Source organism: Scardinius erythrophthalmus (assembly GCF_964197995.2).
Source record: "Scardinius erythrophthalmus genome assembly, chromosome: 1".
NCBI classification, from domain to species: domain Eukaryota; kingdom Metazoa; phylum Chordata; class Actinopteri; order Cypriniformes; family Leuciscidae; genus Scardinius; species Scardinius erythrophthalmus.
Window position 1 is genome coordinate 65,129,865 of NC_138221.1, and position 23,769 is coordinate 65,153,633.

The following is a 23,769-nucleotide window of genomic DNA, read 5'->3' on the forward strand; positions in this document are numbered from 1 at the left end:
GATTAACTGTCCGATTTACACCCCTACACATGACGGCCCTTGGGTGGCTCACTCCTGTTTGCCAGATCTAGGCCACAAGCAGGCCATAACAATGGCACATGTCAGCCAAGAGCAAAGAAATAAACCAGAACTGGACCTTATCTGAGCCACAAACTCTGTGTATATTAAATATGGAGTAATCTCAGCCTTAATAAGCCTGTTAAAGGCAGGGTATGAGTTCAAGATATTCTATAATAGAGTTCAACAGTGTCCATCCACTTTGACTGCAGCCTTGATATTATGACTCCCCAAAACATTCAAGGGCCTGATGTATTTGCTATTTTTCAAATTAATTGCCAAAAGTTCAGCTATTAAAATAAATACGGACTTGTCGAAACCCCTTGTCTAATACCTCTGTTAACACTTCCATCTAAAAAGAACCAAAGAAACTGGTTCAACCAGCTGTCAAATAAGCAGAGGAGTCTGATGAATGAGTTGATCATAGCCTGAGGCATGTACAGGAAATATTCGTATTATTACTACATGAAATTGTCATGAGTCAGGTTATTTATGGGAGGCCGTATGGGACAAAACACACTGAAACACTTGCAACACACATGGAAATACTTGCGACACACACTGAAACACTTGCGACACACTGAAACACTTGCGACACACACGGAAACACTTGCAACACACATGGAAATACTTGCGACACACACTGAAACACTTGCGACACACTGAAACACTTGCGACACACACGGAAACACTTGCGACACACTGAAATACTTGCGACACACTGAAACACTTGTGACACACACTGAAATACTTGCGACACACTGAAACACTTGCGACACACACGGAAACACTTGCGACACACTGAAACACTTGTGACACACACTGAAACACTTGTGACACACACTGAAACACTTGCGACACACACTGAAACACTTGCGACCAGAGGTGGGTAATCCAGGGGTCAAAGAGTAAAAGTCCTGCCATATGTTTATTCCACCCATAAACTCTGTCAGCTGATTTCACTAATTAGTTCTCTCTCCTGCTGAATTAGCAAATCCAGGTGATTGGAACAAAATACTGAGGAGGACTTTTACTTTCTGAACCTGGACTTTACACCTCTGCATAGCAATGCCACATGTCAGCCAAGAGCAAAGAAATAAACCAGAACTGGACGTTATCTGAGACACAAAGTCTGTGTATATTAAATATGGAGTCATTTCAGCCACAGCCTTAGATGAAATCAACTGAAGAGAAAAGAAGACATTAAATCTGTGAAGATCTCAGCAGAGGAGGATTAAACAACTCCACAAACAGCATTACCAGCTTCACTTATTACTAACCAGACTGACTTTATTTCTGTCAGACGGCTACACAAGTTTTATTGAGAATTAACAGAGTTTAACTCTAATGTGTTTCATTTGAAGTCACCATAACAGTGATTAGTGTTTCCAGTAGTTGGGCTCTTAACTCTTAATAAATATATATTGTGTTTTTTTGGCCGCTGTGACAGTGTGTTTGTCAAACACATTTGCAGCAGCAAAGAGAGCTAAAGTGAAATGAGATCAGGTGACGATGGTTACCTGTTGATGGTTTTATAATGAGTAATAATGATTATATTACTATAGGGTTAGTTTTTTTTTTTTTATTATGCACAATTTCTAGTTATAACTACAGTAACTACATGTAAAATGTTTACCAGGGACACTGTAAAATAAAGTCTTACCAAATATTCTTACATTAGGCCTTATTAAATGATTTATAGATGTTTGAGTGAGTGAAACACGATAGTTGAGTGAAACTCCAGCACATGTTTTACTCCATAGTGTAGGTTTATTCTGAATAAAGTGATTTGAACAGGCATTGAGATCAGCGTCTACGTTCCCTCCAGGTTCCTCGACCCCAGAATAGTTTCCCTATGAAAAAAAGTAAAGTCAGCGTATTAAAAAGTCCACAATCATTACATCAGCACTGTTGCCTGAATGAACACACACCTGAAAGCTTTAGCTTGTTTCTGGAACAATCTCAGCTTCTCGATCTCTTCTGATAGTTTCCTCAGATCGTCCCCCTCAAATTGTGGAAGCACTGGATCCTTTGATTGAGGACAAACAAGAATCAACACATTTCATAACAAAGAATCTGCAGAAATGCTTTGAACATGTTGAACGCCACAAACTCCTGCAGTGTGGTGATGTTGAGCACATATACGCACTGCGCTGCCCGGGTCTGACAGCAGTTTTCTGATCAGATCCGGATCCGTGTTTTCAGGAGCCTGGTGGAAACGGCCTCCGGTTTTATGGGCCAGACACTTCAGAAACTCACTGCCAGATCTGTTCAAAAACACTGAACTGATCAAATCACACTATTACACACACTGTGATACATTTCAAAGTTAAACACACTTTATTTCAATAGTCCACTTTAGACATTCTACCAACTTCAAGTAACTTTGCAAGCCCTAACCCAGTGGTCTCCAACACGCCGCTCGCGAGCTACCAGTAGCTTGTGGCCTGATTGGATGTAGCTCGCCAAGGGCCGTTCACATATCGCGTCTTTTGCGTGCTCAAGTTCGTTATTTCAAATAATTGAAGCGACGCGCTCATTTTTTCCAGGCGCAGCGAGTCAGCATGAAGGATGGGAGTGCACCCAAACACTACGGGTGTTTTTTTCTTCTCCGTAAATAAATCTAGTAGCAGAGCTAGAACAAGCGTTTTTTGGTGGTGGAAATCCATTAGCTATTAAAACTTTGTCGTTGTGGAGAGCGCGGTGCTTGGTTGCATAGCAACGACAGATGCCACGGGAAAATCGGACCGAATTTTACTATTAATAATAAAAGATAAGCTAATGTGCATTGTAAATGTCAGTAATTTATCTTTTTTTTGTCAAAACTTTATTTGAACTTGTACATGTTAGTACATGTTGCAAGACACTCGTTTCAAATTTGGCCATCATTTTTAATGTTATTATTTTAATGTTTATGTAAACAAAAAGTGCATATTGATGCTAAGTTTATTTGTTATTTGCTGTTTTTTGACATAAAACTTGATGTGAATTGAGGTGAATTGATTTTATTGTGTAGTAGGCCGGGAGCCAAGTCCACTCCTCAGGATGTTTTTTGCTACCTTTTTTTCACTATTATTTCCTATTATCTTATACCTTGGGCCATCACAAGTTGGTAATGACCACCCCCAACTCGGCCCTGTTTGGTCTCAGGGGCCAAAAAACACCCTTTTTGGGAAAAGCTTTTGGCGGAATGATGTAATTGTGAATATTAAGGTTTTTTAAGGTCATGGACTGTCACGAGGAGCATGAGTTCTGGGAACCAGGTCTGGGTGGGCCAATAGGGGGCCACCAGAAGGACCTGCTCCTCGTCCTCCCTGACTTTGCACAGTCTGCGCGTGTGTAAGTAGGCTCACTGGGGGGAACGCATATTTGCAGAGGCCCCGGGGCCAGCTGTGTGCCAGTGCATCCGTACCGAGTGTTCCCTCAGTCAGGGAGTAAAACAGCTAGCAGTGGGAGGTATCTGAGGAGGCAAACAGGTCTACCTGAGCCTCCCCGAACTCTCTCCAGATCAGCTGAACTGCCTGGGGGTGGAGCCGCCATTCTCCCGGGAGCACAGCTCGTGATAGCTCGTCGGCCACACGGTTGAGCACACCGGGGACATACATGGCTCGAAGTGACCTCAGATGCTTCTGACTCCAGAGGAGGAGATGGCGGGCGAGTTGCGACATGTGACGAGAGCGTAGACCACCTTGTCGGTTGATGTACGCAATGGTTGCAGTGTTGTCCATACAGACCAGCACGTCTCTGCCCTGTAGCGGCCTCTTTAAGTGGCTCAGAGCGAGACGTACTGCTAGCAACTCGAGGCAGTTGATGTGCCAATGCAGTTGAGGGCCCGTCCACACCCCTGACACTGCATGCCCGTTGTATGTTGCACCCCAGCCGGTGGCAGAGGCGTCTGTGAACACCACAGCATGCCTGGACACCTGTTCCAAGGGGACTCCTGCCCGCAGGAACGAGGGGTCTGACCACGGGCTGAAGGTCTGGCGGCACTCCGGTGTGATTGTCACCCGGTGAGTGCCGTAATGCCACGCCCATCTCGGGACTCAGCCATGAAGCCAGTGCTGAAGCGGTCTCATATGGAGCAGCCCAATGGAGTTACCGCGGCTGCCGCTGCCATATGCCCCAGGAGCCTCTGAAAGAATCCCAGTGGGACCGCCGTCCTGCCTTTGAAGGTGTTCAAGCAGTTCAGCACGACTGAGCGTGTTGCTCTGTGAGGCGCGCTGTCTGTGCGACCGAATTAAACTCCATACCGAGAAAAGAGATCCTCTGCATGGGGGCGAGTTTGCTCTTCTCCCAGTTGACCGGAAGACCCAACTGGCTGAGGTGCCTGAGCGTGAGTTCCCTGTGTTCGCATAACTGATCTCGAGAGTGTGCTAATATGAGCCAGTCGTCGAAATAGTTGAGGATGCACACGCCCTGTTCTCTCATGGAAACAAGGGCCCCCTCCGCGACTTTCGTGAAGACACGGGGAGACAGGGATAGCCCGAAGGGCAGGACCTTGTACTGATATGCTCGACCCTCCAAAGCAAAGCACAGAAATGGCCTGTGTCGAGGAAGAATCAAGACATGAAAGTGGGCGTCCTTCAGGTCGATTGCTGCAAACCAATCTTGGGGACGGATGCATTTGAAAATGCGTTTCTGCGTGAGCATTTTGAACCCACCACCTTTCTTGGGTACAATGAAGTAGGGACTGTAGTGCCCTGACCTCATATTGGCTGGAGGGACCGCTCTATCGCATCCTTCGCCAGTAGGACTGCGATCTCCACACACAAGTCTTACCAGCTGTGAAAACGGCCTTTGAGTGCTCTCAAGCACACCTTACCAGCTGTGAGCACAGCTTTTGTTTGCTCAAGTCAAAAAAAAAAAAAAAAAAAAAAAAGAAAACCGCTCGCGCTGCTGCGCTGTGTCACCCGCACCAGTGTGGAGAGGTCCGAAGAAGAAGAAGCTCGCTCAGTTTCACAATCTCCTTGAAGATATGTAGAACACATCGAAGTGCTTGGCTCCGAAGCAAAAAACTGAAATGCAATCGCATCTTCTGCTCATTATATTCCCGCCATGCGGGGCTGAACAGCTAATGCAAATGATTGCATGCCAATGTGTATTGGCTCGTTTTAGTTTCACTTGAAGTAGATTGGCCTCTATAGCGAGATTCCTATCAGTCGGTCACGACGTACGTAGAGAGAACTAAAATACAGCTCAAATGTAAAATAAAAAACATTTATTTCGTTCTTAGATCTTTTTGCTGCTTATCCATGGTGTACTTCGACGACTGGTCATGTTAGTGTATTGTATTAGTGTAGAATATAAATATTACTATATTACGAACCAGACTGACTTTATTTTCTGTCACACGTCTACAGAAGTTTTTATTGAGAATTAACAGAGGTATAGATGTTGATGTCTTACTGAAAATGTTTTCGTTTGAGGTCACCATCATGGAGAGCATGAAACAGATGATGATTTGACTGATGAAATCTATACGAATATAGATGAATATGAGGAAGAGGAGGAACATGATGATTGAGAGTTTATGTTCTACACTAATACAATACACTAACATGACCAGTAGTCGAAGTACAGCATGGATAAGCAGCAAAAAGATCTAAAAACCAAATAACTGTTTTCTATTTTATGTTTGAGCTGTATTTTAGTTTCGCCATTTGGCTGTAAAGAATGTTTACCTGTACAGAAGGTTACTAACGTTTACTCTATTGAAGGTTGGCTTTTTGATAACAGACTGCACACTAGATTCATCTTTATTCCTTGTGTTGCGAGGACTTTGTGGACTTATGGAACCCATATGGAATGGTAATGCTTGAAAGTTCTGTTTTCTCCGATTTGAGGTACAGTGGAGAACTTTGGTTATACCAGCTATAATCCTCTAGATAGAAAGGTCATCTTGGACTTAAATTGAAGCTTATAAACTTGGGAAGTTTTTCATGTACATTTGAGGCAGTGATATGTATAATAAAATGCTTGAAAATGATCACTTTTGATGACAATGTGTCAGGCGGACAGACATTTTTTTGTCTTTTGGGGTATGTTGAGGGTGATATTTGACAGCAAAAAGGCAGCAATCCCCAGAATCTTTTTCTGCTAGTTTCCCCTATGTGTCAGGATACACCATGCAAAATTTTAGGGTTATATGGCCATTTATGTAGCTGCAGTACCTTAATATTCACAATTACATCATTCCGCCAAAAGCTTTTCCCAAAAAGGGTGTTTTTTGGCCCCCGAGACCAAACGGGGCTGAGTTGGGGGTGGTCATTATCAACTTGTGATGGCCCAAGGTATAAGATAATAGGAAATAATAGTGAAAAAAAGGTAGCAAAAACATCCTGAGGAGTGGACCTGGCTCCCGGCCTATAGTATTAGTACTTTTTGAACAGGATTCTGTGATAACCATGAAGATTTTGGTCACTACAATCATGAAATTACATTTTCATACCATTTCATCTCTAGTTATGATGCACTATAAAATCAACAATAATTATGTGTTTTTACAGTATAATTAAGTTTTATTTTTTTATCTCTGACAATTAAGGGTGACACATAGGCCTACAATAACTATTTTAGGTCAAAAACAGTTTGCATAGTTGTTAATATTAGAGTTATGAGACATTATTTAAGAGATTTAAGTATTGCATTACATGAGTAGCTCTCGGCCACTTTCATTTTTAAAAAGTATCTCTTAAATGAAAAAAGGTTGGAGACCCCTGCCCTAACCTAACAGTTTACTAATACTCGAGTTAGGGTTAGGGTTAGTTAGGGCTACTTGACATGTAGTTGCAAAGTTACTTATAGAATGTTTAAAGTGAGTAACACAACAACGATGTAATAATGCAAAAGGTTTTCCTTTGCGTTCTTGAAAACTTTTCAAGTACAGACGACAATGTTGTCAAAATGATCCTCATTCACACGGATCTGTAGATACGACTAAAACCGTTGTATTATTCATGCCAGGCCAGTAGATGGCGATGTCACTTTATAAAGAAACACTACACATCTATAGACTGAACACATAATACATGACGTCACGGTTTTCACAAATTCACGTTTTTATTAGTTTACTTGGCCAAAAACTTGCACTTTGAAACCAGTTTTCAAAAGTTTGTGTTTTCAGGCCCTAAAACTGCGTAAAAAAATAATAAAAAAAAATAAAACCTTTTGTTTTTAGTTGAAAATACCCCCTAAAATTGGATAAAAAAAAAAAAAAAAAAGATGATATTAGGGAACATCGAGCTGGCTGAGAGATGAGAACTTGTTAAAACTGCAAGGATGTTGTGATAGTCTTGGAAGCATCAGTGAGAAATGGCTGGAAAATCATAATCACTCGTCGTATATCACTGATTTTAGGTGTTTTCATGACTAACTACTACATAGACATCATTCCAATCTAATAAAAAATATTTATTCATAAAACACAAAATCTGTTGCCGAAGTAACACTTTCTGCGATGAAAGCAGACAAAAAAAAAGTCCTGAATCTTGACCAAGGATCAATACAAAGGCAGCATTAATTCTTGTTCACCAATAACGAGAACTGTAAAGATAAATATAAAGATAACTATATTAGCATCCACATTAGCGGACCGTATCGTTCTGTTTATTTTAAGCACTTGTTTTTATGTCCCTTTAAATGCTCAAACTCGTTACAGCAGGAAGGATTCTGATTGGCTGTCAGTGATTTTATCGTTCATCATCTGGATAAAATCGTTCTGAAAGTGATTCCTCCGATATCGTGTCTCTGTGCCGTTATCGCTATAGTCGAGGTGTGAACTCTGCTATTCTTTAATATTGAGAATGATTTTTAGAAGTATATCTTTATAGTTGTTGTCGTTGGTGTGAACGGGCGTTTATAGTTGACCTGTCATGGTGGTTGAGTGCGACGGTGTGGACGGTGAAGCTCTTCTCTCGTCTCAGGGTCTCGATCTCTCTCAGTATTAGACTGTGGCTGGAGTCACTCCTTCCATCACAGATCAGATACAGACCAACATCATCTGACAGACCACAGCCGGCCTGAGCAAAGAAGCATTTCACACAGTCACACTTACACTTACAAACACCAGAACCACTGAGGCCCTGTTTACCCCTGGTATTAAGAAGCGTGTTGGTCGATCGGATCACACGTGGACGACTCTAAATACAGGAGTAAACAGGGTCTAAAACGCTTTGAGCGTGTCCACTTTCCACCACTTCCAGAGGGAGAGAAAACACATTTGACCGGAGTGCTTTCGTAGTATAAACACTCATGTGATCGAATGTGTTCAAACAGCCACAAAACACCGTCTACTCTCCGTCTACTGGACTAATGAGGAACATTATGAGAAGAGCTCTAGCCAGACGGGGTTTAAACTGTCAACTGTCAAACTTTGGTTTGAGGAGTAATAACGCACCAAACACAATATTCTCTCACCACACACACTCACAGCGTTCAGCTGGTCTTGTGTCAGTCAGAGCAGAAACTAAAGCTGATGATCTCTGTGTGTTTTTTCCGTCGTCTCCAGTCGTGTTCGTATGTAAATTGCGTGAGCTTATTTCATCCATTAGATTAATAGATCTGAAAAGCCCATATATTTCCCCGCCCATAAACCCTCCTCTTGAAGAAATCAGGACAGAAGTGGCTGAAAGTGGGCAAAAGAGACGGATTAAAACACCAGGTGTTAACGTGAACGTGTCTCCCTCGTCTACTTGTGATCCGATCCACCAAAACACACCTCAATACCAGCTGTAAACAGGGCCTGAGTGCAGGAGAAGAGGGTTAAACAGGTAAACATGGACATTTGAAAGTTTCCATGACCAAAACAGAATGTTTGAAAAATGTTCTTATAACTAAAACGAGTGTAAGCTGAGTTGAGCACACACTGCTGCCATCGACCAATCCCGATGGTGTTTTCCAAAGAGCCATGTGATAACAGTGTGTATAAAGGCAGTTGTTGAGAGAGTACCTGCAGCGCCTGCAGTGTGTGTGAAGGCCCGTGTGAAGTGAGCCGACTCAACCACTGCACTGCCTCCACACACTGATCCTCACTGGACTCCACCAGCGCCGGCTGCCACACACACACCCCTCCAGAGAACGCCAGCAGGGTAAACCTGACACACACACACACCGGACAGCAAACTCACAGTCACTAACCATGATAGGAGGCAAGTATAGGACATATTCAGGTGTATTTTGAACCCATTTCACATTTCTAGTCTGGTGAACTGTGGAAATGTGTCATCACAGGCCGTGTCCACACTAATACATTTTACAAAACGCTCTCCAAAGTGGATAACTTTGAAAACGCCGTTCTCGCATTGTAGTGTGGACTGTGAAAACGGAGGTATTTAAAAACGATGACGTAAGTTTAGTCATGTGACGCATATTGAACACATAGATATTCATGTTTATACCGGTATTGTGCCTGTTATGTGCTATTCACTTTCACACAGTTGCTAAAATATGTTACTTTGCACACTCTTCATATCACAGTCCTGAAAAGATGACAGAACATTCACTCACATTCACTGTCCTGTGACAAAACATGAGAGCAGTTTTAGCGTTTCAGACCAAACATATAATGAGTGAGTGCGAACTGGACACATCAGTGAATCCGGAGATATTTGCTAAATAAATAAAATTATCCAGTCAGAAGAATTGCATGATAACTTTATTATTTATTTTTCCGTCTGTATCATCTCAGTGAGCTTTTGTAAGGTTTTGAATTTAGTGTTTTTCGCTAGTGTGGACGGAGAGCGTTTTTAAGCGAAAATGTCGTTTTCAAATGCATCCAGATTAATGTAGACGTAGCCTCAGTCTGTGAGAAGGGTCTCACTCACTCAATCAATAGCATGAGTTCAGACCAGGACTCTCTGTTCGGCCAATCAGTGGAAGGACAGGTGAGTGTGAAAGAGATTTTTCTATATCTTCCCTCTATAGAGCAAGAAGAGTCCCTCACCTGACGCTGTTGGCATGCAGCTGATCCCAGATCAGTGCGGTCAGTCCCTTCTGGAGTTCAGGGAGGAACGGGGCCATTGATCCGGACACATCCAGCAGAACACACACGTCCTTCTCCAGCACGGATCCGAACATTCGCCTGCTGCCTGCTCACACACACACACGAGAGATACACATGGCAGGAGAAACCCAGTGAGCTTCTGTCTCCTGCTAATCCCTATCCTTCAGGAACAGCCTTTGAGCCCTTAAACTAATGCCTGTGCAAAAGAGCACTATGTTTTGGAGCAGAGCCGTACTCAAATTTTTGCGTTTGGTACTGGAATGATCCATATACAGACACGTATACCACCAACCTGATCTCAGGAGAAAAAATTATTTTCTCGGATGAATGTGATTCTCATGGAAATGTATGATTTTTTCGAAAAAACAAAAAACAAAGCATGAAGGTCCACTCCAAGCAGATTTTACGAAAATATATGAATGATATTGTACAAATTCATATGAATTAGTCACCAATTATCCAAAAACATGAATTGGTTGCGAACTGCAAAGAGAGAAACCTCTCTTTCCTCAGTTATTTCTTCTGTAGTGCATTACTGTAGCCTTTTAACGGCAGATGGACAGATGGTGCACTTTATAATTGCACTTTTCCTTATCAGATATCTCAGTAATCATTATAAATTAGGTCTCATTCAAAATACCTGTGAAAACCATTTCATAACTGGACAGAGAGTTACTATGAAAATGCCACTTTAAATCTTTCCAGTGGGCTCAATATAAAAATTTGGAACAAAACTTGGTTAGGCATATGGGCTTGATTTTATTTCGTAAAATATCCAGCAGAAACAGCTCATTTGCTCCATATATAGAGCTATAAGGCCATCTAGTGGCAAGAGTCATGAAATATCATGTTATATTATTACTTTTCCACAAGAGGTCGGCAAAGCCACCCAATGCAAGATATTCTGAGCTGAATTAAAAGGGTTAGGCATGAAATTGTGAGTTATTTTGAATTTAAGTTGAACGAATGTGAGGAATATGCTTACATTAATATTTATTTATTATATATTGATCACATTTAGTAATTTAAAGGTAAATAAAATAAAAGTCTTCAAAAAAATTGCATTAAAAATTATAAAAATGTGATCAAAATTAAAAGCTTTCTATAGTTTTAGGGCCTCGGGTCATTTTGACTCGTGAGGAATCTGTATTTCAAAGCTTTCGTGATTTCTATTTATATTCAGATCTATGCTCAAATATAGAGGTGACGGTTAACAAACAAGACAGTTTTTCACATAAAAGCAAGCACACAATCATCTTCCTCCCAGAAGACCTCAATAAGAGTGTCAGTAGTGTTTTTGAGTCACTTCAGAGAGTGTGTGTGATGAACACCTGTACTGTACCTGTCAGTAACCACTCCAGTCTTCTGCTGTATCGCTGCATCAGCTTCTCCGTCTGACTGAGGTAGTGCTTTAACTCTCCAGGAGTCAGATGCAGGTGTTTCACCGCCCCCTATGAGGAACATCAAGACAAACCGTTCACTAAACATGCAACACACACACATCCTCCTCAGCATGACTGGCGTCACACAGCGCTGGGCTCACATTGACGTGGACGCTGGGGAATATGCCGCAGTATTTAGCAGACACTCTCTTCTGGACGGACCGCACCAGTTTGTTGTGATGGCAGCATTCAGGTCCAGATATCAGTTTGTGGAGGTCCAACTTCAGATTCTTTATACCAAACCTTTTCAGCCACTTAAAGAGCACACACACAAACACACAGAAAACACAAAACACACAAACACTGATTTAATAATGATTAATCTAACGACTTTTAGTGTGTAATGTAGCAGTTTGTTGCATGAAAAAGCACAAAGTCCCTCCAGCGGGAGTTATTCTCGATGCCAGTGTCACTTATTTTAAACTCCCTGAAACGCCTCCATTGTAGTCTTGATTTTCTTCCGGGAACGAACACGTCACAGTATTCCTCATTTAAATCATTAATATGCTAAATAAAGGCCTGGTTGAGTTAGTTAGTAGTTGCAATCACCAATCGCAACACACTGGTCCAACCAATCACAACACACTGGTCCAACCAATCACAACACACTGGTCCAACCAATCACAACACACTGGTCCAACCAATCACAACACACTGATCCAACCAATCACAACACACTGATCCAACTAATCACAACACACTGATCCAACCAATCACAACACACTGGTCCAACCAATCACAACACACTGGTCCAACCAATCACAACACACTGATCCAACCAATCACAACACACTGATCCAACCAATCACAACACACTGATCCAACTAATCACAACACACTGATCCAACCAATCACAACACACTGGTCCAACCAATCACAACACACTGGTCCAACCAATCACAACACACTGGTCCAACCAATCACAACACACTGATCCAACCAATCACAACACACTGATCCAACCAATCACAACACACTGATCCAACCGATCACAACACACTAATCCAACCGATCACAACACACTGATCCAACCGATCACAACACACTGATCCAACCGAACACAACACACTGATCCAACCGATCACAACACACTGATCCAACCGATCACAACACACTGATCCAGATCCAGCCAACCACAACACACTGATCCAGATCCAGCCAATCACAACACACTGATCCAGCCAATCAGAGCACATGTGCTTTTCAGAAGGAGGGGCTTCATAGAGACAGGAACTAAACAGAGCGTTACTGGCAGACTGGGAAGAGAGGAGCTGCAACAATGGAGGATATGAGGAAAATAATGTTTTTAAACATTCAAGCATAAAAACCTGTTCTAGTACAACCTAAAAAAAAAAATCAAGACTTTGTAAAAGGGCACAATATATCCTGTTTAAAGCTGCAGTGTGTAATTTTGTACGGACATTAAAACACTTTCTATTATCCCTCCTATCACATTTGCTGAGGCGTTCTGAGTGTTTGCTATGGAGTTTCTTATTTCTAGTGGGTTTCTAACTGGTTGCTAAAGAGTTTAGAGTGATTTCTAAGGTGTTGCTAGGCAGTTATTGGGGCGATATAGAAAGAAAGAGAGACGGATGAAACATTTGACCATTGCTACATGAGAAGTTAGCTACTAGGTCAGAACAGAAAAACAGCTAACAGGGAACGCTCTCAAAACTTTTCCTAAAGTTCCCGATAGGTTCTCTCAAAGTTATGATTTAAAGTTAAAGTTATCCGGTCTTTAATAATGTTCTCAAACCTTCAGAGCAAAAATATTATTTATACAACGGTCATGGAACTTTTTTCTGAAATTTTTTTGTTTTTTCTCGCGTTTCTGAGTGTTCAGAGAACATTCAAAATAACGTTCCCATTATGTTCGCATGATTTAATTATTGTATCGAATGTTCATGGAATGTTTCCTTTAATGTTCATATAACCAATAACCAAATTGTGTTTTGAATGTTCAGAGAACATTCAGAAATATTGTTTTCATAACCTAATGGGAATGTTTAGAACTTAAAATAACAGGATGGTTCACACAGTACAGTACCTGTTTAGTTGAACAGATCTCTTCATGTTTTGGCAGTTTAATGGTGTTGATGGACTTACGCACACTCTTGGGTTTTGGATATTTCTTGAAGACAGCACCTAGATAAGACAATCAATGCTATATGACACAACATGAACCAGAAATGGATATGAGATATGGATAATGGATATATCACATGTTTCTGGCTATGACAAGACAAACATGGAAAATCCATTTCCACTAACCGAAGTTGCCGTCTTCCATGAAGAAGACCGACTGAGACACAATGGTTCTCCTCTGATCCGCAGACTTTGACGGCCCAGCTGGTGGGCTGAAATCAGCTGACTGGACTGGGGAAGAGAGACTAAAAATAAATACTCTGAAAAGAATGAATGCACCATGATTCACATAAATAGCCCAGCGTTTAGTCTGAGAGGCAATCAGAGGATGTTTCAGACCGAGACACATATAGACAGTGACATGCTTTCAGAATCGGACGTGGAGAGAATGAGTTGCTTTATCTGGAATAATATGAAGTAAAAGTATATATATATATATATGTATGTACATACAATCAAACTTTATTCAGACACCTTCAATCAACATTTCTCACATTATCAGTTTATTCTCTATAGTTTAGAAAATGATAATAAAATATGACTAGAACTCAGAGTTATCAGATCAGTTGATATTTCACTGGTTTTGTCCGTCCTTCTGTTAGACTGTCTCACAGATGAATTATGTTGAATATCTGTCAGCTGTTAAATTTAACTACACAATTAGATAATACCAGTTTAGCTCAACCAACTACCAAGCAATGCTTCATTTTGTTCAGTCTGTGTGTAAAAAGAGCATCAGCAATTAGAGAGAGAGAGAGAGAGAGAGAGAGAGAGAGAGAGACAGTTCAGATGGCAAATAGAGACCATTTGGTATATGATCTCTAATAATTGCAGTCAGGATGTTGGTAAGGCGTCACACCTGCTGGGATTTCTGCTTTAGAGCTGTTCGGTCTCCAAGCCAAGCCGTTCTGTGCCAACCTGCTCATCTGCCTGCTTTCCTGTTCACATCATACATCACAATCAAAACGCCTTCAGAGTGAAAACATCCTTTAACGAGTCCCTTAAAGAGACAATAATTAACAATTAATTAGCAATGAAAACTGAGCTTTTTGAAAACGCTCTCCAAAGCGGATAACTTTGAAAACGCCGTTCTCGCGTAGTTGTAGTGTGGACTATGAAAATATGTTTAAAAAACGATAACGTAAGTTTAGTCATGTGACACATATTGAACACATAGATATTCATGTTTATACCGGTATTGTGCCTGTTATGTGCTATTCACTTTCACACAGTTGCTAAAATATGTTACTTTACACACTCTTCATATCACAGTCCTGCAAAGATGACAGAAAATTCACTCACATTCACTGTCCTGTGACAAAACATGAGAGCAGTCGCGTTTTAGACCAAACGTGGTGACGGAGGTGACGGAGAGCGACGCATCAGTGAATGCGGAGATATTTGCTAAATAAAAGAAATGATCCTGCCAGAAGAATTGCACATTAACTTGATTATGTCTTGTTCCGTTTGTATCATCTCAGTGAGCTTTTATGAGGGTTTATGTATGCGCTATAAGGTGAATTTTGCATTTTTCGATGTTTCAGAGTGGATAAGAAACTTTTGGAAAACGCTTGGAAACACTCGTGTGGATGGAGACGTTTTAAAATCTATCCAGATTAATGCAAACATAGCCTAAATTGTGAAGGCAGGATCATACTGATTATGCTAGTTATGAAGCCTGATGTGATCAGCAGTGCTGTTCTTGTCATACACTGACGGTGTGACAGATCAAGAGTCATGATGAGGACCGTGATCTGACCAGTCTAGCCAGGCTGAGTGTTGTGGGTCTGGGACACGGCAGTTTTGCGTTGCGGGTCCAGGCCTGGGCTTTGAGGGACGGGGAACTCGTGTCTCCTGAACCGCTGCCGGAGCCCTTCTGGATCAGAGAGTCCAGTAGCTCAGAGCACTGCAGGAAAACATGGAGGAAAGTCCCATATGTGAAGCGTTACAATAACCAGCACATCAGCAACAACTCTCAGGTAAGGACACATGAAATAGTGCTCGCAATCCATTTTACTTTCGTAATCTGATGCATTTTGTGTGAAACAAGAGTGAAAAAGAAAAAGAAAAGTGAGGCTTTATCCACTGGATAACGACTGAATTGTGAAAAGTGCATGTAACAGGAATGAAGCCAGGTAGTTTGAAGGAAGGAATAAGAAAGTTTAAAGTCTAAAAGAACAGCATTAATTTGAAATAGAAATTACAAATGTCTTTACTTTACTGTCACTTTTGTTTAATTCAATCATACTTGAACAGTAGCCGTGTTACCATTATCCTTCAAATTGAGTGAATTGAAAATACGCTCAATGGAAACACGTCAATTTCCGTATATCGCAAAAACGTTTTTACGCTCGCATGAGGTGGTTTTTCAGGCAATTCGAATAAGAAATATTTGGCAAAACTGCAATGGAAACAGTTTTTTTGCATTTACAGGTCACCTGACGTAGATGACGCGGTGTGTTTGGACAAAATACGAGACTGAGTTCTTCATTAAACTCATAAGATGAAAGTATTATGGGAATACTGGATTCTAAACAACAAAGAATTGCCACAATTTATAAAGATATGAGGGAAAAAACACCCAGAAACTCCTCATATGTGCCACTCACACGTATAAGTGGCTTTCCTTGCCATTAATGCTTGGATAACACGCCTACGTCTCCTTCCATTAAAAATAATGGCCAGTCAGTGGTTGGGATATACATAAACCTACCAAAATCTGCCGCCATGACTTTTTAAATGACTTATTGTGAGAGGAACAAATGACGTTTTAGTCGCATAACATCAGTTTACGTAAACTCCGTCATTTCGCAATAGTTTATTATCAACATTTAGAAAAAAATTGCAAAGGTTTTGCAAAAATCTGTAATGGAAACGTGGCAAGTGTGACTTTAAAAGCAAACGGACTTGAGGATGAGGACGCAGCTCAGACGAGTAATGAAACATCTAAATCCAGCTGTTTCTGAACGAACACCGAGACCTGGACGAACCTGGATAAAGAACTGATCATTTCTTGCAGGTGTGCTTCAAACTTTTCTTCCGTTTCCCATGAATGATTTAAACATGGCAGACACGGGTCAAGTCCAGGTCACGTGAGAGACTCACCTTCTGACAATAATTATCGGCCGTCTCCATTTCTTCAATTAGGGCACTGATGTCATCACTCTCCACGATGCCTGCAGGGGAACACGAGGAAGAGGCTCATATTTTCCACTGCACACACACACACACATACAAACACGCACACAAACACAAGACTTCCCATTGTAGGGTGCACTGGGTTCAGGCACCATGTGCTGCACATATGACCGAGAGAAAAGCAGCAAAGTAAAGTAAACAGCAGCTCTATTCGAGTTTTGCACACGACCTCAGAACGGTCTCAGAAGGTGAACAACAAAACTGAATGATTGTCTGTACATCTCAACATCCTTCCCTCGTGTTTTGGAAGAAATCCTTCTCTCGCGGGTCAAAATGACCCAAAGCCCTCAAATTATACTTAATTTATTTATTTATTTGTCCAGAAAGCTTATTTTATTTCATTTTGATAATATTGTTTCTGTTTTTTAATGCAATTTTTTGGGAGATGTTTTCTTCTTTTTTTATTTTATTTACCTTTAAATTACTAGATTTAATCAATAAATAATAATAATTTAGAAGCATATTCAATTTAAATTCAAAATAACTCACAATGTCATGCCTAACCCTTTTAATTCAGCTCAAAATATCTTGGGTGTCTTTGCCGACCTCTTGTGGAAAAATAATAATATAACATGATATTTCATGACTCTTGCCACTAGATGGCCTAATAGCTCTATATGGCGCAAATGAGTCCTAAAGTCAGTTTCTCTTCAGTAAGCATTCAGATACACATGTAGACATTATAAAATAATTTTTTGGTAAAATTTTAGCATTTTTATTGTGAGCATGTTTATTTATTTATTTAGGTTTTTCTATGTGTTTTTGGAGCATTCCTCGCATTCCATTAATTCCTAAGGGGGTCAATTTGACCCGATTTGCTACATTATAAAATTTCAACCACAAAACTATTACATTTTTTTGTGTGTGTATGTTTGTGGTTCAAGTGCGACAAAAGTCATGGGGGTCTTGTACCCCTCCAATGAACACTCATCAATTTCAACAGGCTCAAAATGACCCAAGGGAAGAATGAGGGTGAAATGAAACTTGTTTTTAGTACTTAACCTCGTCTTCCTTGAAAAACTCAATTCAACACCCTGTCCTCACCAGTCTCAGAGGTCCAGAGGAAGTGCCCGTGGCCCGCGTGTGCCAGGCGGCTCAGGGCCCGTGTGGTCTCGGCCCGTGTGGTTTCGGCCTCTTCTCCGGTGAACAGGCACACGTGGAGGTTCAGGTTTGAAACGCTGCAGCGCTCAGACACATAATCAGTGACGGATTCCTGAGGAGGAGATAATGTTGTTCATGTGTCCGTGTGGTGTTTTTATTATGCTTTAAGACAAACCATGTGTAAATTCATAAGTCGACACCATTGCTAAGTATTTTCTTCTTAAATCTGCAGTGAACCAAAGACAGTCTCAAAAACACGGTTTGAAATCGCTGGTGTTTCTGACGTCACAAACTACCTTGTAACCAATCAGGGGTGCGTTTACCGAAAGCATCATTAGCCCACTATGATCGCAAGTTCTGTCATTATCAGCATAGTTCAACGAGTCGGTGTTTCCCGAAACCATCGTAAACAGCATCGCGGAGTTGTGTGTTTGAACGACAGCTCTCGACCTGTGGTTAGAAGCAGTTTCTAGTTTGCATGACGTGGACTCAATAAATCCTTATCTTGAGCAATAAACAAACTGACATTCAGAACAACCTGTGTCTTTAATTTAGAATACATACAAATGTCATTTACATCTTTTAGTTTGTCAAGAGATTTAAAGTGTTGTTTTTGAAGAGTGCGCATGTGTGAGCGTGCTCTAGAACGTAAGAACGAGCCTATGATTGAATCTGGAAATAAAGCAAAATAACTGAGAGAAATGAGAAAGAGTCCTCATATGCCATGTCTGTGATTTATAGCAAAACATCTAGCGTTAATTAGACCTCAAACACCTTCATTGAAGAAACTTATTACTCCAACAGCTGTGTGACATCATTAACCAGCGTGGTTGAGCGACCACTTTGCAACAGTACGCTTTCAGGAAACAGTCGTGGCTAGACTAGTTGATTTCTTTAACAAAGCATCGGATTATGGTAGTGAAGCAGCGAGTTACGGGAAACACCGTGTGATCGTCAACGAGTGGATCTCTGCAATATTATCTGCCTGCAGAGCCGGAGGCTGCATTTTCAGGACCCCACTTCTAGGACCGCATTTCTAGGACCCTAGTTTTTTGTGACAGCGCCACCTACCGACTCGGAGAACCGCAGTCTCAGGAACGCATTTCCAGGATCCTAGTTGTGCCAGGCAGTATTTCCACCCACCCAGTTTTAACTACATTAGAGTTTTACAGTTTTATTACACCCAAATACTACTTTATTTATTGCAATTAAACCTGGTTCCTAGGAATGTTGAGAAATAATTGGGTCTAGCATAATATAATAACTCAAGTAAAATAAACAAGAAATCATGTTATAGTTTTTTCAGTCACTAGATCGACCACATTTTCAAGTATAGAGGGAAGACAAGGATGACTCTTGGGGTAGATTGTGTATATTTTACAAAATAATATATCACACCTCAACTTGAACACACTAAATATTTTACAAAATAATATATAACAACTGAACTTGCACACACAAAATATTTTACAAAATAATATATAACAACTGAACTTGCACACACAAAATATTTTACAAAATAATATATAATAACTGAACTTGCACACACAAAATATTTTACAAAATAATATATAATAACTGAACTTGAACACACACAAAAACAAATTTGTTCATGATGTGGACCACAAACAGAACTTCATGGACAACATCATCACTGACTCCTAAGAGAGAGAGAGAGAGAGAGAGAGAGAGAAAGAGAAGTGAATTAAATAAGGAACATTTAGTTGAACATGTTCTACTCTTTAATTTTTTTTCTTAGTAGTGCACACATATCAATTAATGTTCATAATACTATTATTGCATACTGTTCAAAGATTTAAAAAAAAAAAAAAAAGGTTTTGATGTTATGGGAACAAAGGTTCTAGAAACACTCATGTCAATAAAGCCCATCTCAATTGAGAAATCTGAATAGAAATAACATTGACACAACTTTTTTTCTGACCATATATATATATATATATATGGTCATATATGTGTGTGTATATATATATATATATATATATATATATATATATATATACACACACACATTTACATATGTATATAATATTTAAAGCACACATTATAAAACCATGTCAAAATGAAGAGACGCATGTAGACGCATACTACACATAACATGTATTGTATTGTAACGTTAAACAGGCTGACTGTGAGCACGTGACAGTGAAAACATTAAGATTATTTTAACTGAATTAAAATGGAAGAACAATGAGTAATTAACAAGCTTTCAGAACGAACATGCTACAGTTTTATTGTGCTGTCAATAAGTCAACACAGGCTTATCACGCAACAGTTCCGTTAAATGAACGTGCTAACAATTCATTTTCAAGCATTAGAGGCTAAATACTATGGCTCAAATCACCATCACGTTTGCTACGTTAACTTTCCAATTAAATGCATCGCAATTGTAAAAAATTATTCGCATTTGATACTCACACTTTGATTGTCATCCATCTTCGCTGGTCCTCTAATTCGGTAGGTGGCGCTGTCACTAAAAACCTAGGGTCCTAGAAATGCGGTCCTAAAAGTGGGGTCCTGAAAATGCAGCCTCCGGCTCTGCAGGCAGACCCTACTCGATCTCTGAGCTGCTGTGAGTGAGTGGAGGCGGGGCTCATTTGCATATTCATAGAACCGTGTATACTAAATGAGGCAATGGTGTTGAGTTACATTCGAGATATTTTAAGCCATGAAGACATTTTTTCAAGGAAAAAACGCTTAAATATGTAATTTTGGTGATCAGAGCTGAGTTTTAAGGGATAAAATGATTGACTAAAGGGAGACTTGGAAACACTGATTTCCTTTTCTATGTTGAAACTTTATTCACTGTCTCAAATGTCTCCAAAAATCACCCAAGTGACGATGACACATGACTAACTTAATGGGAACTTCTGCAAAATGTTCTTTTACTTTGTGATGAGAAGAAGCGTGAGTGTCCGACTGACCGTGTGTTGATCAGGCGTGCCGGTGGTGAAGAGGTAAACGCCTCGAGTCAGAGACGCATCTTCTTCTTCCTGCGGTTCCTCCTCTAGAGTGCGCCGCGGTTCCTCCTCTAGAGTGCGCCGGAGAGCAGCCAGAGTATCACGACCGCCCACACACTCTAATGCCTGGACCCACCTGAACACACACACACACACACATCTGGTTCACTATCTCATGGGGACTCTCCATAGACGTATTGTTTTTTATACTGTCCAAACTGTGTATTCTGTCCCCTTACACTAACCCGACCCCTCACACACACACACACACACACACACACACACACACACACGCTAACCCAACCCCTAAACCTACCCATCACACACACACACACGCTAACCCAACCCCTAAACCTACCCATCACACACACACTAACCCCTAAACCTACCCATCACACACAACTTTCCGTTTTTACATTGTTTTTACACACACACACGCACACGCACACACACACAGTCACACACGCACGCACACGCACACACATACACTGAGGTCTCGGGAGGTTATAAGTACTGAGATTTATCACCAAAAGACTCTTTCTTACAAGGCTTCAATTAAACTCTAGACCCCAGAAGCAGAACAGGCTATATTAGGAGACACACACACACACACACACACACACACACACACACACACAGGCCGCACAGATTTACTGTTTCAGGATGAACTTACACTGAACTGGGGAACAAAGACAGGTGAAACTCAGCTGGAATACACTCTCACTGAAGTGAACCAAGACTAAGTGAACACAGAATGAAATGACTACGGCAAAACTGCAGTAATTACTAATTTTTTTTTTTTTTTTTTTACCGCCAAACAGCGTGAAGGTTTTCCCGGGTGGAGGGAACCATCTTCTCCTGCCACGACTTCACATCGGATCCGAACCTGAGGAACATTCACAAGATCACATACAGAAGTCACACACGATCCCTGATACACACTTCATCTCACATCCTCAGCGTATCTGTTAATATAGAGAGTGCTGCAGGAATGACGTATGTTTGTAGGCTGAAGCTCGGAAATATGTTGCATTTTAGCACTTCCGGCTCCATCATCCTGAAGTCCGCAGGTTTTTTGAACAGGTGAAATGCTTGAAATAAGGTCTGTGCTGAACACAAGCTCAAGATATCTTCACGTTTTATTCTATACCATAAAATACATCAATAATACACACTTGTGATTTTTACTTTCATTCTAAAACGCTTAACCTGAAAAACACTTAACGTGGCTTAATGTACTAAGACAGTGTTATTAAAAGACCAAACTCAATAAACATCATACTAATACAGTATACCACGTACAGAACAACGTAAGAGCCCAGAATATGAACGCAACGCGTTTAATTACACGTTAAGCACTTTCCTCCCTCATCAGATTTTTCGTACATGTATGGTTTATTAATAAGGTGTTTACTGAGTTTGGTCTTTTAATAGCACTGTCTTAGTACATTAAGCCATGTTAGGCATTTTCTTATAATGGTTTTCTATGGGAGGAAAATGCGTAACGCGTAATTAAACACGTTCCCAAATAGCAAGGTGACATTGATTAAATGTTGAACCATCAGAATCATCATTTTGGTTGAGGTTGAAAATTAAATAATATTGGATCAATGTTGAAAAATCAATGCTAAAATAATATTGAATCAATGTTGAAAAATCAATGCTAAAATAATATTGAATCAATGTTGAAAAATCAATGCTAAAATAATATTGAATCAATGTTGATAATTCAATGTTTTTCAGTGTTGAAAAGACAAACATTGAATCAATGTTGAATTTTGGTCAGCTTAAATTTCTCCACTGGTTGCCAATCAGATCAAAGCGCGGCATAACGTTGCGTTCATATTCTGGGCTCATGTGATTTTTTATTTTATTTTTATATATAGTATGGTTTATTAATAAGGTGTTTACTGAGTTTGGTCTTTTTATAACTGTCTTGGTACATTAAGCCATGTTAGGCGTTTTTTTCACGTTAAGCGTTTTCGAATGTCCCACTGTGAGTACAGAGGTTGTCATTAAACGTCATCAGCTGAATGGATAAACTCATTAATCGCTTTCACAGCCTCGTTGTGTTTATACTCGCTCTCTTACAAAACTATTATAACTCTAACTTTCTAGGAAAATGTTTTTAAATAAAGGCTGAGAGAGTTGAACAAAGCTTCCCAGCTAACAGAGAACGCTCTTCCAGTGACGTCAATGGAGTGTTCGTTTAAATGTTCTCAAAAGGTCAGCACAAAAACATTATCAATACTATATTTAAGGAATTTGTTTGTAAGGAAAATTCAAAAGTAGCGTTCCCATAATGTTTGAACAGTGCTAAAAATGAATGTTCCCTATAACGGTTTGCAAGTGTTTTTTTTTTTTTTTTTTTTTTTTACATTTAACAAACCGGATGTTTTGAATGTTCAGAGAAGCTTCAGAAATAATGGGAATGTTACCAAAAACATTCTTATACACTCTAAAAACTGCAGGGTTAAAAAAATAATCCAACCTTAACCACACTGCTAGGTCACTATTGGACAGAACACGCGCTGGGTTGGTTTGACCCAAGTGCTGGGATTTTACCATTTAACCCAGATTTCGGGGTCATTTATTTGACCCAAACAGTGGGTGAAATGAACCCTCTTGCTGGGTTAACTCTTACTCATGTGCAGGGGTATTGTTGGGCATTTATTTGCCATATATAAACAATCAAGTTATGGAAATAGGCCTACTTAAATTACAACACAGGCATATGTTGAATATTAAATTTACAGTGACGGTCACATCAAGTACTGTCCCGCACCGATTAACTCCCTGTCACAGTGTTGGGTTTGTGTTCCCCGGTTGACCACTAGATGTCCTCCTT

The 23,769-nt window shown here is 40.3% G+C and overlaps 1 protein-coding gene across 1 annotated transcript in view; it reads right to left on the reverse strand.

Moving 5' to 3' along the window:
* Nucleotides 1-1,804: 1,804 nt before the first annotated feature.
* Nucleotides 1,805-23,769, reverse strand: part of vwa3a (von Willebrand factor A domain containing 3A) — a 46,158-nt gene continuing 24,193 nt past the window's right edge. The window contains exons 16-31 of the mRNA XM_081377993.1: nt 21,733-21,807; nt 20,886-21,057; nt 17,887-18,055; nt 16,750-16,820; nt 15,404-15,550; nt 14,504-14,582; nt 13,771-13,875; nt 13,547-13,644; nt 11,601-11,753; nt 11,400-11,508; nt 9,998-10,142; nt 9,005-9,149; nt 7,924-8,075; nt 2,207-2,324; nt 1,989-2,086; nt 1,805-1,910 (exon numbers count right to left, since the gene is read on the reverse strand). Coding sequence (XP_081234119.1) covers nt 1,871-1,910; nt 1,989-2,086; nt 2,207-2,324; nt 7,924-8,075; nt 9,005-9,149; nt 9,998-10,142; nt 11,400-11,508; nt 11,601-11,753; nt 13,547-13,644; nt 13,771-13,875; nt 14,504-14,582; nt 15,404-15,550; nt 16,750-16,820; nt 17,887-18,055; nt 20,886-21,057; nt 21,733-21,807 — 1,876 coding nt within the window. The 3' untranslated portion in view covers nt 1,805-1,870. The remainder of the gene's footprint in view (nt 1,911-1,988; nt 2,087-2,206; nt 2,325-7,923; nt 8,076-9,004; nt 9,150-9,997; nt 10,143-11,399; nt 11,509-11,600; nt 11,754-13,546; nt 13,645-13,770; nt 13,876-14,503; nt 14,583-15,403; nt 15,551-16,749; nt 16,821-17,886; nt 18,056-20,885; nt 21,058-21,732; nt 21,808-23,769) is intronic.